The following is a 15955-nucleotide window of genomic DNA, read 5'->3' on the forward strand; positions in this document are numbered from 1 at the left end:
ATTCACTTTTGCAATGCCAGCAGCAAGAGACAGCCCGAGTGGTCACTGAATTCCTTATACAAGCTTTTGCAATTATGGGTGTGCCTCAATTAATAAAAACAGACAATGGACCTGCATATACTTCTAAACATTTTGCACACTTTTGTGCACAGTATAAGATTTTTCCACACTACTAGCATACCCTTTAATCCTCAAGGACAGGCAATAGAGGAGAAAGAGACATTAAGACACTCCTCCAAAAACAAAAGAAAGGGAGAGCCACAGGTAACCCTAGAGAACTTCTAAATCTAGCCCTTTATACTATTAACTACTTCTTGATCTTTGACAGATGCACTGGCTCTGGCAGATAGGTTTTCTAACCCACCAGAAGGGCAATGTCCAGTGAGAGCAACTCCACTATCTTTAGATAATCTCCAGGTGATATGGAGAGACCCAGAAAGTGATGAATGGAAGGGACCAGGGAAGGTTAACTGCTTGGGGGAGAGGGTTTGCTTGTATCTCTACAGATGGAGAAGGAATCAGATGGGTGCCAACGAGCCATATTTGCCTTGTCCATTGGAGAGAGATAGAGCAGACCGTTGAAATGAAGGAGAAGACCCAAGAAATAGCAGGTGGTTCCGTCACTGACTATGCCCACCACTGAAAGAGCATGACAGTTATGGCATTTAACTCATGGACATCAAAAATTGTTGGACTTGAAAACCCTTAGGAATCATTGGATTTTCTGAGACATGATGAAACTGTTGCAGGACTTCAAAATCTGCTGGAATCATTGGATTCCCTGAGAAATGATAAGACTGTTGCAGGACTTCAAAATCTGCAGGAATCATTGGATTCCCTGACACATTGAAGTAATGGACAATAGATTGGTTTTGGACTATCTCTTGGCTGCTGAAGGAAGCATATGTATGATTGTTGTTCACATACCCCACTTCTAGGACTTCTGGAAATCTTTTACAAGACCATATTGATTCATATTGTTTGTTATGTCACCACTTGCATGTACAATTCATGTTTGTTACACCATATTGAGCTTGCACTGGCTGTGGGGGAGTCATCACTAATAGCCTGTGTTTTGTTGCTGTGTGCTTGTGTAATACCTCCCATGCTGATGGGTTTGTGCATACCTGTTTCTAGTAAGACCCTTCAGCCCAGAAACCCACTAGCAATATCTGGCTTGATTCCCCACTTCCCTTTGGTGTTTTTACCCCCTTTCCTGAGAAGGGGGGGTGGGGCATGATTACCTGTGTTCTAAAATTAAAGATAGTGGGAGATGTAGAGGGCTGAAAGTCTGAAAAGGTGTACTTGAATCAGACAACCAAGTACTTAAGGCTAATTACCTATTTGATATGAGACAATAACTCTATTAGCATATATTTGGATAATATGCTTTTCTCAACATTGGTACTGAAGATAATCATAGGCAAGGATTACAGGGTGGGGTGAGAAAGGCCAGAGTCACTTTGCAGCAGGACCAGAAGAGAAGTTGGTGACTTTGAATTCTAGAATCCAGGATACATCTTTGGCGAGCCTCTTGGCAGTTTGTCTGTCTCCTTCACTTCTCCCCCTAAAGACCAAAGACTTTAATTTATCCTGACTCTGGCTGACCCCGAGCCCTCCAAGGAACTAGCCTGTACTCCACAAAGGAAAGAAAAGAAAAGTTAAAAGCATCACAGAGTGGATATAGTGAGTATAGTAAGTGGAGTACAGGACCTGGAGCCAGAAGTACCTCGGTTTAGCTGCCAATATGTGATCACTGGCAAATTTCTTAATTTTGTTGAACCTCCCTTAACTCACAGCTTTGATATAAGGCTCAAATGAGATAATATTTGTAAAGTGTTGTGTAAATATCAATGTTTATCATCAAAATTGATGCCTGTAGGGAGGGAAGTTGTCTAAATTTGCATAGGAAAACTGTAATTTAGACCTGCTCTTGATGTAGTGCTCTTATGGTCATGGGATCTTCTCTTTGCTTGCTTGACTCTTTTTAAAATGACATTATTTTTATTGATGCCTTTTTTTTACATCATATTCACTTCCAAATCTATCTTTCCCCAAAGAACCCACATGTACAAAATGTTTGTAGCAGCTCTTTTTATAGTGTCAAGGAAATGAAAACTGAGTGGATGTCCATCAGTTGGGAAATGGCTGAGTATGTTAAGGTATATGAATATTATGGAATATTATTGTTCTATAAGAAATGATAAGTGGGATGATTTCAGAGAGGCCAGGAGAGACTTGCATGAGCTGATGCTGAGTGAAGTGAGTAGAACTAAGAAACATTGTACAAAGCAACAAGACGATTATATGACGATCAATTCTGATGGACATGATTCTTTTCAACAATGAGGTGACTTAGGCCAATTCCAATAGAGGTATGATGGGGATAGCCATCTGAATCTGGAGAGAGGATTATGGAGACTGAATACTATAGATCACAGCATAGTATTTCACTTTTTTTGTTTTTGTTAATTGTTTGCTTGCTTATTTTATTCTTTCTCACTTTTCCCCTTTTTATCTGATTTTCCTTGTACAGCATGATAAATGTGGAAATATGTTTGGATGAATTGAACACATTTAATTTGTATTGGATTACTTTCTGTCTAGGGAAGGAGAAAAATTTGGAACAAAAGGTTTTGCAAGGGGTATGTTGAAAACTATTTTTGCATGAATTTTGACAAATAAAAAGTTATTATTACAAAAAAAATTTATAATACCCCCAAAATAAATATTAAAATAAAACAGAAAAAACCCAAATATATCTCTCTACTTCCCCATCCAGTAAGTCATTCTCTCTCATGAAGTTTTAAAAGAAAAAAAAACAGTTCAGCAAAAAAAAAAGAACAATGCAGAAACCATGTCTAATAGTATATGCAATATTCCATACCTATAGTCCCCCATCTTTGCAAAGAAAGGAGAAGAGTGAATTTTTTCCTGTCTTCTCTAGGGCCAAGTTTGGTCAGAATAATCATACTGCATTCAGATGAGTTTAAAAAAAAAAACTTGTTAAGAGAGGTGAGAGAGTAACATTGTTTAATCCTGAGATGAGATCTGAAGATGACTTGGAGGATGGATTTGATCTTCCTCAGAACCTAGGATAAATTAAGTTCTGATTTCTCTATAAGGGAACATCAAGAAGGGAAGGTATCATAAAAGGCTTGATCACAAAAGAAGAGGGGCAGAGCTTCTAGTTTTAGTAGAGAAGGCTCTAGGAAGTTGAGAAATGTTCTGCCTCACCTAGAGAAAGATTTCTATATACCCCTTGATCTGAAGACAGTTGGGTAGATTCTTGCTTCTGGCAGACTAGGGGAGAGTAGAAAGGAGATCTGGAAGAGATTCTATAATCTGAATGCATCATTAACAAGGCAGTTGTGACCTAATATCTAGCCACTTACTTCAGTCATGTCTCCATAGGGCAAAATTTCCAGATCCCTCTTCAGTGAACAGGAATGGATCACCTGGTGATATCTGAGGAAAACCAAAAGGTAGAAAGTAAGCAGTTTTCAATTCTGTCAATTTGTGATTCCAATTTGTGTGACCTTAGGCGAGTCTCTCTCCTATTAGGTTCTAATTTTCTCTAATACCACAAAACATATCACTAACAGTTATCCCAGTCAGGCATAAGACTTGAACAGAAGTCTTCCTGATCTAAGGCTAGCTCTCTATCCATTGTGTCAGTTTCCCTACATACACACAAATGCAGGGTATATATAGCAATAATTCATTAAATATTGTTAATTAATAATATTAATTAAATAAATAATTTAATTTAATTAAATAATTTTATGGTTGTACTTTGTCATTTCCATCTCCAGCTCATTTTATAGATGAGGAAACTGGAGTAAACATTTCAGGATCATACAGCTAGTAAGGGTCCAAGGCAATATTTGAACTCAGAAAAATGACTCCAGACTCAGCACTTTACTATGCTATTTAGCTAACCATAAATAGATGCAAATATATACACATTTATAATATATTTCTTATGTATATACATGCATGTATGTCATACATGTGTATCACACATGCATATGAGTGTATGTAATTAGGATAATATTTAAATAGTAAATATTTAACAACTGTCTCTCTACAGGAACCATGATAATTTTAAGTTTTATTGTATTAACATTTGCTCACACTTTCTTAAGTTGAGACAATTAGCAAAGCAATAAACTGAGCTCTGATTTATAACATTTGCCAATTTTTGAGATATAAATGCTTATACTAAAAATGAGCCTCTCATAAACCAGTATGAACTAGCTACAGTACATCCATGGATGGAAGGATGGGAGTAGAAGGGGAAGTTGCATCTATAATGATTAGATACTCCTGACAAAGGGACTCCTTCCACTGAAGCAGAATTGATAATGATTGATAATGTATAGCTCCAGGGAGCACTAAAGGACTAAGTTACTTGTCCCTGTTGTGAACACAACTATTATATATGGTCACACAACTATTATATGTCTAAAGCAGGATTTGAACTAAGTATTCCTGACTCCAGAGCGGTCTCTCTGCCTACTACAACATGATGACTCCCATGCACACATGTACAAGCATCTATGTGAGTCATCCAGTACCTTTTTGAGAAGGAGGGTGGTAAAGAAAGAAAAATATTCCAAAATCAAATTGTAAAAAACCAAGTGGCCAAGCAAATCTTAGCCCCAAAGTTAAGGAAGTCTCTTCCAAAGACTCTATGAAGTATATCTTTGGAATAGACTTTGGAGATTTGCTCCCTACGTACTTCTAGTCTCACTCACAACATGTAGTCCCGTTTCCAATGCCAGAAAGAATGAGGTGGACATGGGGATGGAACAAGGAAGACACAGAATATATACATACATACATATATATATACTTCCTTCAAGGATGTTTAGCTACCCTGATGTGAGTTCTCCCTTTCTCAGTGCAATTTGGAGATCTACATATAGTTCTTCATTGCCTAACAAATCTGGGGATCTTACCCCAATCAGCCCAAGACTCATTAGCCCAAGAGCACACCTGTGGTCATTCTGACCCTTCAAATCCACAAAATGACATCTGAAGTGTACCTGGCTTGGTTGTATTTTTCTCCCATGAGTATATTACTTCTGACAGTCCCACTGAATATCCATGCCTGCTGGGGGACATAGGCCAGACTTCCGTTCACCCCCACAGATCCAGAGTGTAAATTCATCTGTAGCAGAAGGAATAGCCAATATAAGAACCAATGTAAGACACTGGTGAGGTGTGACATCACAAATAGCACTCTACATACTTTGTCACCCACTTCAGCAACAAAAGGAGGAAATTATATATTACTTCATCTTTTGTTTCTGCTCTTTGTTTTAGTGGCACAACGGCAACACAGATTAGTAGACAGTAGGTAGCTTCAGAGTCAGGAAAATCTCAGCTAGCAAGTTCCTGCTTTGATCCTGCACACATCATTTAATGATTCAATGACACTTTATGCCTAGAAATTGCAAAACAATTATTCTGGCTTAATAAAAGGAATTTTGTCAAAGCACAGATCTAGACTTTCCCCCCAAAAAAGTGATTTTTCTTGACCAAGAGATTTTGTTTTCCTCCTAAGATTTTTGGTAATTTCAGCCTAGCTCCTTAGTAAAATTAGGATGCTTTCCCTCCTCTTCCTCTGTAAAGATAGTTCACTTTAAGGAAACCTTGTTCCCATTGGATGTTTTCCCATTTTTAAGCCCTATCCCTCCCATTTGTCTTCTTTTTCTCTAATTTGAGAGTTTTGCTTAACCTAACAATTCCTTTTTCATTTTTTACTTTTATTTAGTTATCTAATTCTTTTGCCCTTTTTCCTTCTTAAGTCATCAAATAAAATTATTTTTTCTCTCCACCAATGTCACTCTCCTCAATAAACATAAATGGCTTTTTCACCTCCAGGATCAAATACAAAATCCTCTATTTGGCATTCAAAGACCTGCATCATTTATTCTTCTTCCCATCACCCCGCTACATACAAACTTTCTTCCAAGTATTCTTCTTTGATATTAACACTAGCCTCCCTGCAGTTTTATAAAAAAAAAAATTATAGGCATTTTCACCAGCAGTTCCCCATGCCTGAAATATTCAAGTGTCTTAGGCCAGATTTGAATTTTTTAAAATGAGCCTTCTTTATTTCAAACCTGGCACTCTATCTACTGAGCCATCTTACTCCTTCCCCACTCTTTTCTTACTATGCCTCACTCTTAGAAATACCAATTCCTACAGGCAATAGAGAAGATACAAGTATTGCCTAATGGTGGGAATTTTGCCCAACTCCCTGATTCTGCAGTTCATTCCTACCCTTTGCCCTTCCCATGATTCTTTTTTGACCCATTTTCATGAAATCTCTTCTCTGAATTTATGACCTTCCTATTCCCTGGGTGTTAGTGCCCTCAGGAGCTCTGCTTCCCCTTGTGAGGCAGAATGAATGACTTTTCTAATTTCCTGCAGATTATACCCATTGTAAGAACCCCCACAACCACTAAAATAAAATTTCTCCCTTGATTTTCCCATTTCATTTCTTCTAATGCCTCCTCACTTATTCTGTAGACCCTCTCTTCTCTGAAAGACTTCATGAGTTATTTTCCTTTTGTTGTAAACCTTTGACTTGATTAGGGTATATATATTCTCTTCTATCTTCTTGTACTCCTCTGCCCTTTCTCCTATTCTGTAGTTTAGTCCCACCAAAAAAAAAGTAAAAGCAAAAATATACACACACACACTGCTTCACCTGTGGGCAGGGGGTTAGTGATAATACAATTTCAGGCCTGTTCATTACTCAGCACTTCTATTTCATTCCCACTTTCAGGTTATTTTTTAAAGTAGAAGAATTGTAGGTAATGATGCAACATCTCTATGTGTCACTGAACTAGATGAGGAAATGGAAAGGTTAGGGGGTTTGAAAGGGAACATCAATTAGGAGAAGTTAAGGTGCAATGGACAGTACCCGGGATAAATTCAATCCAGTCTCACAGACTTCCTGGTGGTTCCTTGTTTGCCTCCTTCAACTACAAGATGAGCAAGAAAAGGAAATGGGAAACTCTCCTGTATCTGTGCTAAGAAAACCCCAAATGGGATCATGGCAAGTCGGACATGACTGAAATGCCTGAATAACATCAGTGTAAGATGTTGAAGTTCCCTAATCTAGGGGAAAGAGTTGGGGAGGATGGTGAGCCAGGTGTTGAACTCTGAGAAAGAAGGGCGAATAACCTGGCAGCTGGTATACAGCAGTCACCATGTTGTGATTTGGGTGGACAAGAACCCAGTAAATCTCTTAAAGAAAAAAAATTATTAATGAATTCTTTTAAACACATCATATAAACTTCCAGGTATTCTTCTAGTTGGATTTTTGTTCATGTAAAATGCCCTCAAACATTCAGTAAAAATAAAAATAAATATTTCCATTTATTAAGAGGAAGGATAGGTGTTATATTCTAAATTAGTGCACTCATCTCATGCTTTTAATCATATTTTTGTTCCTGTTTAAATTTTCTTTACTCACATAGTTGTAGAAATCAGATACTGTTTTTTAAATTCTATTTTTATCTACTCTAACTCACTTTATGCAAGAATATATTGTGTTGTATTCTTCATATACATCATTCCTCATGTTATAGTAATATTACATTTAGCATAATTTGTTCAGTAATTCTCCAATTGTTGGTTTTTCTTAACTATTATAGATAATGCTACTATAAAATTTTATGTACCAATTAAATTGTTGTTTTAAAAAGGGAAAAGATGCACTTTTAGAGAAGATTATAAGGGCACAAGCATAGTAACTCACTGTTGGTAGAATTTTGAATTAACCCAAATATTTTGGAAAACAAATGGAATTATGCAAGGAAAGTTACAACACTGTTCATACCCTTTAACCCACGAATGAATCTATATTCCCAAGGAAGTTATTGACAGCAAGACAAGACTTATTTTATGAAAATATTCATAATAGCAGTATTTGTTAGAGAAAGAAAGGAAAGGAGAGGAGAGGAAAGGGAAAAAGGGAAAGAAAGAAGACTTTTGCTCTTAGACTAGGGGACTTTCACATACTGATATTGCTTAAAACTCTTCAGTCCCTCATGGCCTATTTATTCACTCCATCTCAAGCTACACATAGAAATGGTAACACCATTATCCATAACTGTTCTATATCCTTAATCAAAAATTCTACCTTTCCTCTATCTCTGGGATTTCTAACTTTTTTGTGTGTTATGAACACCATTGACAATCTGATGAAAACTATGGGCCTTTTCTCAGAATAATATTTTTTAATGTATAAAATAAAATATGTAGGATTATAAAGTAAACCAATTATATTGAAATAAAAATGTAACTTTTCGCCATTGTGGGTCTATGGATCAAAGACCATTTATTGATTTTATATTTATTGTTTGTAATTATAGTGACACACATCATCTTCTACTCTCCCATTAAAATGTTAGACCCTTGTAAGTTATGAGATTGTTTCATTATTTGTATTTATGTCCCCCAAACCCAGCATAGCACCTGACGTATAGCAAAGACTTAAGAAATGCTTGTTTATGAAATGATTGTTCTTTACTGTAAAAAGTTAGGTGATTTATAGAGGCACACTTACTCCCCCCACCTCAGTAAGGAGTTTTTTAAAGGTCAAAGCAAAAGACTAGGAAATTGGAGACCCAGATTCTAGACATGGTTTTGTCTGACTGTATGAATTCAGACAATTATTCCCCCTCCATTTTCTCTTGTAGTAAATAGAAATAATAATTCCAGAGCTATTTGGAAGATCCAGTGATATAATGGTTATGAAGAGATTTTGAGAAGTCAAAAGTACATGAAGATCAATTTGCCATCTAACTTAAAGGCAAATTTGCAAAACCTAAACCAAGGCAGTTTGTTGTTCACCTGATACCAGGATATTTTAAATGTATAGCAACATATTTTAAAAGAGAAGGGAAAAAGGAAAAAAAAGTGGACTTCTCTAAGTTCAATTGAATTTCCAACACAAAAAACTTAAATTTAGTGAAGAGATCAATTAGTCAGTGTGCTACAGTAGAAAGAACACAGAATTCAGAGTCAAGACTTGAAGAGAAACTCCAGCCTTGATGTTTACTACTCATGTGCTCAGTGGCAAGTTCCTCAGTTTCTCCCAATATCAGTTTCCTGAATTGTTAAATGAGGATATTTGTGTCCTCACTCCTACCAAGTTTACTGTGAAGAAAACACTTGTAAATAATAAATGCTGCTACAGTAGTAGTAGTTCTGATAGTAGTAATAGTCATGGTGGTAGTAGTAATAGTAGTAGAGGTTGCAATAATGGTGGTAGTAGTAGTGGTAGTGGTGGTAATGGTCATGGTGGTAGTGGTAGTGGTAGTGGTGGTAATGGTAGTAGTGATAGTAATAGTAATAGTGGTAGTACTAGTAATAGTAGTAGTAGTAGTAGTAGTGGTGGTGGTAATGGTGATGGTGATGGTAAGTAGTAGTAGTAATGATAGTAGTGGTAGTAGAAGAAGTAAAATGGTAATAGTGATGGTGGTTGTGGTAGTAGTAGTAGTAGTAGTGGTGGTAATAATAGTAATAGTAGTAGTAGAATGAACAGTAGTGGTTGGTAGTAATGGTAGTAGTGGTAGTGATGATAGTAGTGGTAGTACTAGTAATGGTGGTGGGTAGTGGTAGTAGTAATGGTATACATTATTATAGTCCTGCAAGGTTTGCAAAAGTACAGCTAGGTGACACAATAGATGAACCACAAGGCCTAGACTCAGAAGACTCATCTCCCTAAGTTCAAATCCAGCCTCAGACACTTCCTAGCTGTGTGACTCTGGAGAAGTCAGTTAGCCCAGTTTGCCTCAGTTTCCTCCTCTGTAAAATGACTTGGAGAAGGAAATGGAGGACCAACCCAGTATTTCTGCCAAGAAACCCCCCATGGGGTGAGGAAGAGTCAGATGTGATTGAAATAGCTGAATGCCAACAAGCATTAGGGTTTGGGGACACTTTGCCTAAATTGCTGAACTGACCACAGCCCCGTTAGCTAGTGTATTGCCTTCCTCACTTTCCAACTGAAGAAAATGAGGGTCAGGTCAGGACTTTTCTATCATGCCCCAGAAACCTTTTCATGGTGAAATGAAGGCCCCAGCTTGGAATTCACAACCCCAAAGTGCCTTTGTATCACTAGGTTCCTCTCTTTGTCTCTCCCTCTGAGTCTCATCCTGAAACATCACTCCCCTCACTCTCCCTACCCCAGTTTCAGCTTCTTTCTTTATGCTAGCTTCCCTCATTAGGATGCTAACTTTCTTTTTGCTTGTATTTTTTCCCATGACTTAGTCCATGCCTGGCATACAGAAAGCTAATAAATGCTTATGGACAGACTGATAGAAAATTTAAGTGGCTTGCATAGAGTCACACAATTGAGGCTGGATTCAAATGGAGGGCTTTATGATTTCAAGTCCAGTATTCTGTCCATCATACCATCCTGCCTACAAAAATACTGGCTCTGACTTTTTACAAAAAGATACTTAATAGGGTACCTTCACAGAGCTGATTTATGAGGGAGAAAGTAAAATAAGATTAAATTTTGAACGAGTTAACTTTAGATGAATCCTTCTCAAGATCATTGATTCATTAGTCAGTAAGCATTTAGCAAGCATATATTCTTTGCCAGACACTGTACTAAGTGCTGGGGACATCCAGAAAAAGGGTAAAGACAGTCCCTGCCCTTAAGAAACCATACAGCCCAATTAGGGAGATCACATGCAAATCAAGGACTTTATGTGTCGTAGTGGCAAAACTGACCCAGAGAGGACTCGGGTATGGTGAAGGATACCCCACAGGTATTTAGATCTGTGTGAATAGCAATTGTGCACTGGAACATTTCACTTACCTCCCCCAAAATAGCTGATAACAGACAGCTCTTTCCACTTCCCGTGTTTCCACAAATTCCTAAAATCTTCCCCTGCAAGACAAATGAAAACAGATGAGTATTGAATGATGTTCTCCATAGCCCCAAAACTACTACAACCCAAAACATTATCCATATGTCTGCATTTTGTCAGTATAGACACAGCATCAAGAAGAGGAACAACTGTCCTACCATCAATTCTCCAATCCCCTCAGTAAGTCTTAAATCCTTTCAGAAAAGTTTTGAAAGGTTCTGACAAAGGTCTCATTTCCAAAATATGTAGAGAACTGACCCTAATTTATAAGAAACCGAACCATTCTCCAATTGATAAATGGTCAAAGGATATGAACAGACAATTCTCAGATGAAGAAATTGAAACTATATCCACTCACATGAAAGAGTGTTCCAAATCACTACTGATCAGAGAAATGCAAATTAAGACAACTCTGAGATACCACTACACACCTGTCAGATTGGCTAAGATGACAGGAACAAATAACGATGAATGTTGGAGGGGCTATGAGAAAACTGGGACACTGATACATTGTTGGTGGAGTTGCGAAAGAAACCAGCCATTCTGGAGAGCAATTTGGAACTATGCCCAAAAAGCTATCAAACTGTGCATACCCTTTGACCCAGCAGTGCTACTACTGGGCTTATATCCCAAAGAAATACTAAAGAGCGGAAAGGGACCTATATGTGCCAAAATGTTTGTGGCAGCTCTTTTTGTTGTAGCTAGAAACTGGAAGATGAATGGATGTCCATCAGTTGGAGAATGGTTGGGTAAATTATGGTATATGAAGGTTATGGAATATTATTGTTCTATAAGAAATGACCAGCAGGAGGAATACAGAGAGGCCTGGAGAGACTTACATCAACTGATGCTGAGTGAAATGAGCAGAACCAGAAGATCACTGTACACTTCAACAACAATACTGTATGAGGATGTATTCTGATGGAAGTGGAAATCTTCAACATAAAGAAGATCCAACTCACTTCCAGTTGATCAATGATGGACAGAGGTAGCTACACCCAGAGAAGGAACACTGGGAAGTGAATGTAAATTGTTAGCACTAATATCTGTCTGCCCAGGTTACATGTACCTTCGGAATCTAATGCTTATTGTGCAACAAGAAAATGATATTCACACACATTGTATTGTATCTAGGTTATATTGTAACACATGTAAAATGTATGGGATTGCCTGTCATCGGGGGGAGGGAATAGAGGGACGGGGGGATAATTTGGAAAAATGAAATCAAGGGATAATATTATATATATATATATATATATATATATATAATTTAAAAAAAAGAATTGCATGTGTTTAACCTATATCAGATTGCTTGCCATCTTGGAGAAAGAGACAGGAGAGGAATGGAGAAAAATTTGAAACAAGATTTTACATAGATGAATGTTGAACACTATCTTTGCATATATTTGGAAAAATAAAATACTATTGATAAAAAGAAATTAAAAAAAAGAAAAGTTTTGAAGGATGGCAATATTATGGCATCATAGATCCGGAGCTGGAAGGGGACTCAGAAGCTATCTGGTCGAAACCAGTCATTTTATAGATGAGGATCCCGAGGCCTGGGAATGTTACAATAAAATTGAAAGATGTACTTTACACTAGAATCCACAAAGCCAATGGCATCTAAGCACTTTGGGACCTCTTGGGTCCGTGATGCACACAACCTGGGTTTCTCATATCTGTGAGATTTCCCCCAAAGGGTGACTGGTGCATTGAAATTACATTATTAGGGATCCTTACATATGGATCAGCAGTCCGATTCTCAATGAGTTTGATACCACTGATCTAGTCTGCTTTATTTGAAGCATATATGAAGAAACTAAAGTTTAGGGAGGATCAGTGACCTGCTCAATAGAGCCTCCCTGTCCCAAGGCTCACTCTATCCCATCCTCTTTAGCAGACTGCTTATTCTATCATCCCTCCTCTCTCAATGAGCTTTCATTAGTTGCAAACTGATTCATTCATTATGTGGAGCAATTTGGGACTATGCCCAAAACACTATAAAGCCTTATATTCATACTCTTTGACCCAGAAATACCACTATTAGGTCTGTATCCCAAAAGAGATTAAAAAGTAAAAAGGAAAATAACCTATATAGAGTAAAATATTGAGGGCAACTCTTTTATAGTGGCAAAGAATTTCCAGCAATTGGGGAATGGTTGAACAAACTGTAGTTATGATTGTAAAGAATAATATTGTGGTATAAGAAATGATGAGCAGGATCCTTAGAAAAACCTGGAAAGATTTATACAAACTGATACAAATTGAAATGAGTAGAACCAGGAGAACATTGTATAGAGTAACAGCAATATTGTAAGATGATGGATCAACTGTGAATAACTTAGCTATTTTCAGCAATATAGTGATCCAAGACAACTCTGAAGGACTTACAGTGAAAAATGCTATCAATCCCCAGATAAAGAACTGATTAAGAAAAAGAGTCTTATCCCAAATTAAGGCATAATTTTTTACTTTATTTTTCTTGGGGGTTTGGTCTATATTTTCTTTTAGAATATGACTAATATAGAAAAATGTTTTGCATGACTACACATACATATATATCCTACATAAAATTGTTTGCCTCCTCAGTGAGAGGGAATGGGAAGGAAGAGAATTTCTAACTCAAAAATTTAAAAATGAATGATAAAAATTGTTTTTACATGTAACGGGGGGAAATAAAATATTAAATAAATAATTCAATAATCTTCCATTGCTCCCTCTCTAGTGATTCTTTCCCTGTTGCCTCAAACATGCCTATATCTCTTTACTTCTTCAAAAAATCCTCATTTGATCCATCCATCTCTCTTAGCTGTCTTCTTCTATTTTACCTCCCTTTTATGGCTAAATAAGGTGAGAAAGCTACCTTCCTCTACTGCCTTTTCTTCAACTCTCTCTTCTTAACTCTTTGCAATCTGATTTCCATACTCATTTAACCCAAATTGTTCTGTCCAAAGTTCTAGTGATCTCTTAATTGTTAAATTTAATTGCCTTTTCTCAATCCTCAGCCATTGCTTAATCATTGACACTGTGTCATCCTCTTCTCCTTGATATTATTTTTTTCTCTAGGTTTTCATTATATTGCTCTTTCCAGGTTCTCTTCTAATCCATCTGACTGCTCCTTCTCTGTCTCCTTTGCCTTTGTCTTCATTTAACACTAACAATTCTTCACTAATCTTCACTAACAGTTGGGATCCCTTAGTGCTCTGACCCATGCCCTTTTCTCTTCCCTCTCAATACTGTTTCAATTGGGAATTTCTTCATTTCCCATAATTTCAATGATTACCTTTATAGAAATGATTTTCAGATCTACTTGTACAGATCTACTTGTACAATTCTGTTGACCTCCAGTCTTGCATCTTTGCCTTTTAGACATCTTAAAATGGATTCCCACAGATTCCTTAAACTTAACATGCCCAAATTGAGTTCATTAATGTCCTTTGCATCCTTTGTCTCTTCCTAACTCCTCTATTTTTATTGAGGGTACTACCATACTCACAAGCTAGTGCCATCCTGGACTCCATGCTCTCACCCTCCAACAGCCAACAAGTCATCAATCCTGTCATCTACATCATTGTGACGTCTCCTGTATACATCCCTTCGACATTGCCCCCACTCTGGGGAAGCTTTTCATTACCTCCCATCCAGTCTGTTCACAATACACTCTCTGCTTTTATTTAGTTAATAAATAACTCCTCCTTCCTCCTCCTCACTCCAACTCTTCTTCCACTGAGCTGTCATCTTCCTCAAATGCAGGTCTGACCATGTTGCCACCCGACCCCACCAGCCCCTCTTATATAAAATCCAATGGTTTCCTATTAAATCTGGAATCAAATATAAAGCCTCATGTTTGGTCTTTAAAGCTCTTCATATCCTCCTCCTCTTTACTTTTTCCTGTCTTACTCTTCCATATGCTCTCAATCTACTGACACTGACCATCTTGCTCTTCCTCAAATATAGTACTTCATCTCCAAATTCTTGGCTTTTTTGCTGGCTATCCCCAATGCCTGGGACTCCTTTTCCTCATCCCTTCTAGCTTCCCTGACTTTCTTCAGGGATTTTTAGGTAACAAACTACATTAAAGAGCCTGATATTGGGGGAAGAGAATTCTCCTGGAGCCGCCAAAAGCACTCTCAATGTCACTCTATGTGATGCCATTACTCCGTCTGCTTTGCCTTTGTGCAAGGTAGAGCCTGGGCAGAAACTGTGCTTGAGCCTGGGCAGAAACTGTGCTTTTTAGTGTATCATAATATTTACAACTGCAAATATATTGATGAAAGATTCTACAGATGAGGCAAGTGGAGTCCCGCTACAACTTTGTAATAGTGGGGCTCAAACCAAGATCTTCTATACTCAATGCTCCTTCTCAGCCTCTTCTCTGTACCCCACATACCTAAGGCCCAATTCTACACTCTGCAAGTATGCATTTATTAAATACCTACTACATTCTGGGCACTGTGCTAAACACTTTACAAGTATTATTTCACTTAACTGTCAATTCTGGGAGGTAGATGCTATTATCCCCATTTTGGTTTTACTACTGAATTGCTGTGTTATCTTAGACCAGTTCCTTCCATACTTCTCACTTCAGTTTTATACTGAATAATGAGAGAGATTGGTCTCTTCCTGCTCTATGACCTCTGATTCTTAGATGGCATTTATTTTGTTCTATGGGCAACGTGTGACATTACCTTTGGTACCACAATGTTTATATTGTGCAACACTGGACCCAGGCTGGTCTTTCTCTCCTCAAGTTGGCTGAGCCTCTGATTCTTCACTTGGGATGATACCACGGTAGGTTTGTCAACACAGTCCTCCCTCCCATTTATCTCCATAGCTCCATTGCAGATCCCACTGTCATTCCATTCCCAAGACAAAGTGGCATTGTCAAAAACCAATGCAGCAGAGCCTTTAAGTTCCTGGACATAAAATACAGGGCATTCCTTCAGGAAAAATTTCTAGAAAGAAAATAAAAAGAAAAATTCATTTTAGAATGGCCAGAAATCTCACTAAATACAGCTTCAGTGAACTTTAAAAACTCACCAATTAAGACA

The 15955-nt window shown here is 37.6% G+C and overlaps 1 protein-coding gene across 3 annotated transcripts in view; it reads right to left on the reverse strand.

Annotated features, from left to right (window-relative positions):
* Positions 1-15955, reverse strand: part of ABCC11 (ATP binding cassette subfamily C member 11) — an 82083-nt gene that overhangs the window by 34186 nt on the left and 31942 nt on the right. For all 3 annotated transcript variants that reach the window (XM_074293323.1, XM_074293320.1, XM_074293321.1), the window contains exons 10-13: positions 15593-15859; positions 10853-10924; positions 5052-5176; positions 3396-3468 (exon numbers count right to left, since the gene is read on the reverse strand). In XM_074293323.1, the coding sequence (XP_074149424.1) occupies positions 3396-3468; positions 5052-5176; positions 10853-10924; positions 15593-15859 (537 nt within the window). The remainder of the gene's footprint in view (positions 1-3395; positions 3469-5051; positions 5177-10852; positions 10925-15592; positions 15860-15955) is intronic.

This window comes from Sminthopsis crassicaudata, chromosome 2 (genome assembly GCF_048593235.1).
Source record: "Sminthopsis crassicaudata isolate SCR6 chromosome 2, ASM4859323v1, whole genome shotgun sequence".
Classification (NCBI taxonomy): domain Eukaryota; kingdom Metazoa; phylum Chordata; class Mammalia; order Dasyuromorphia; family Dasyuridae; genus Sminthopsis; species Sminthopsis crassicaudata.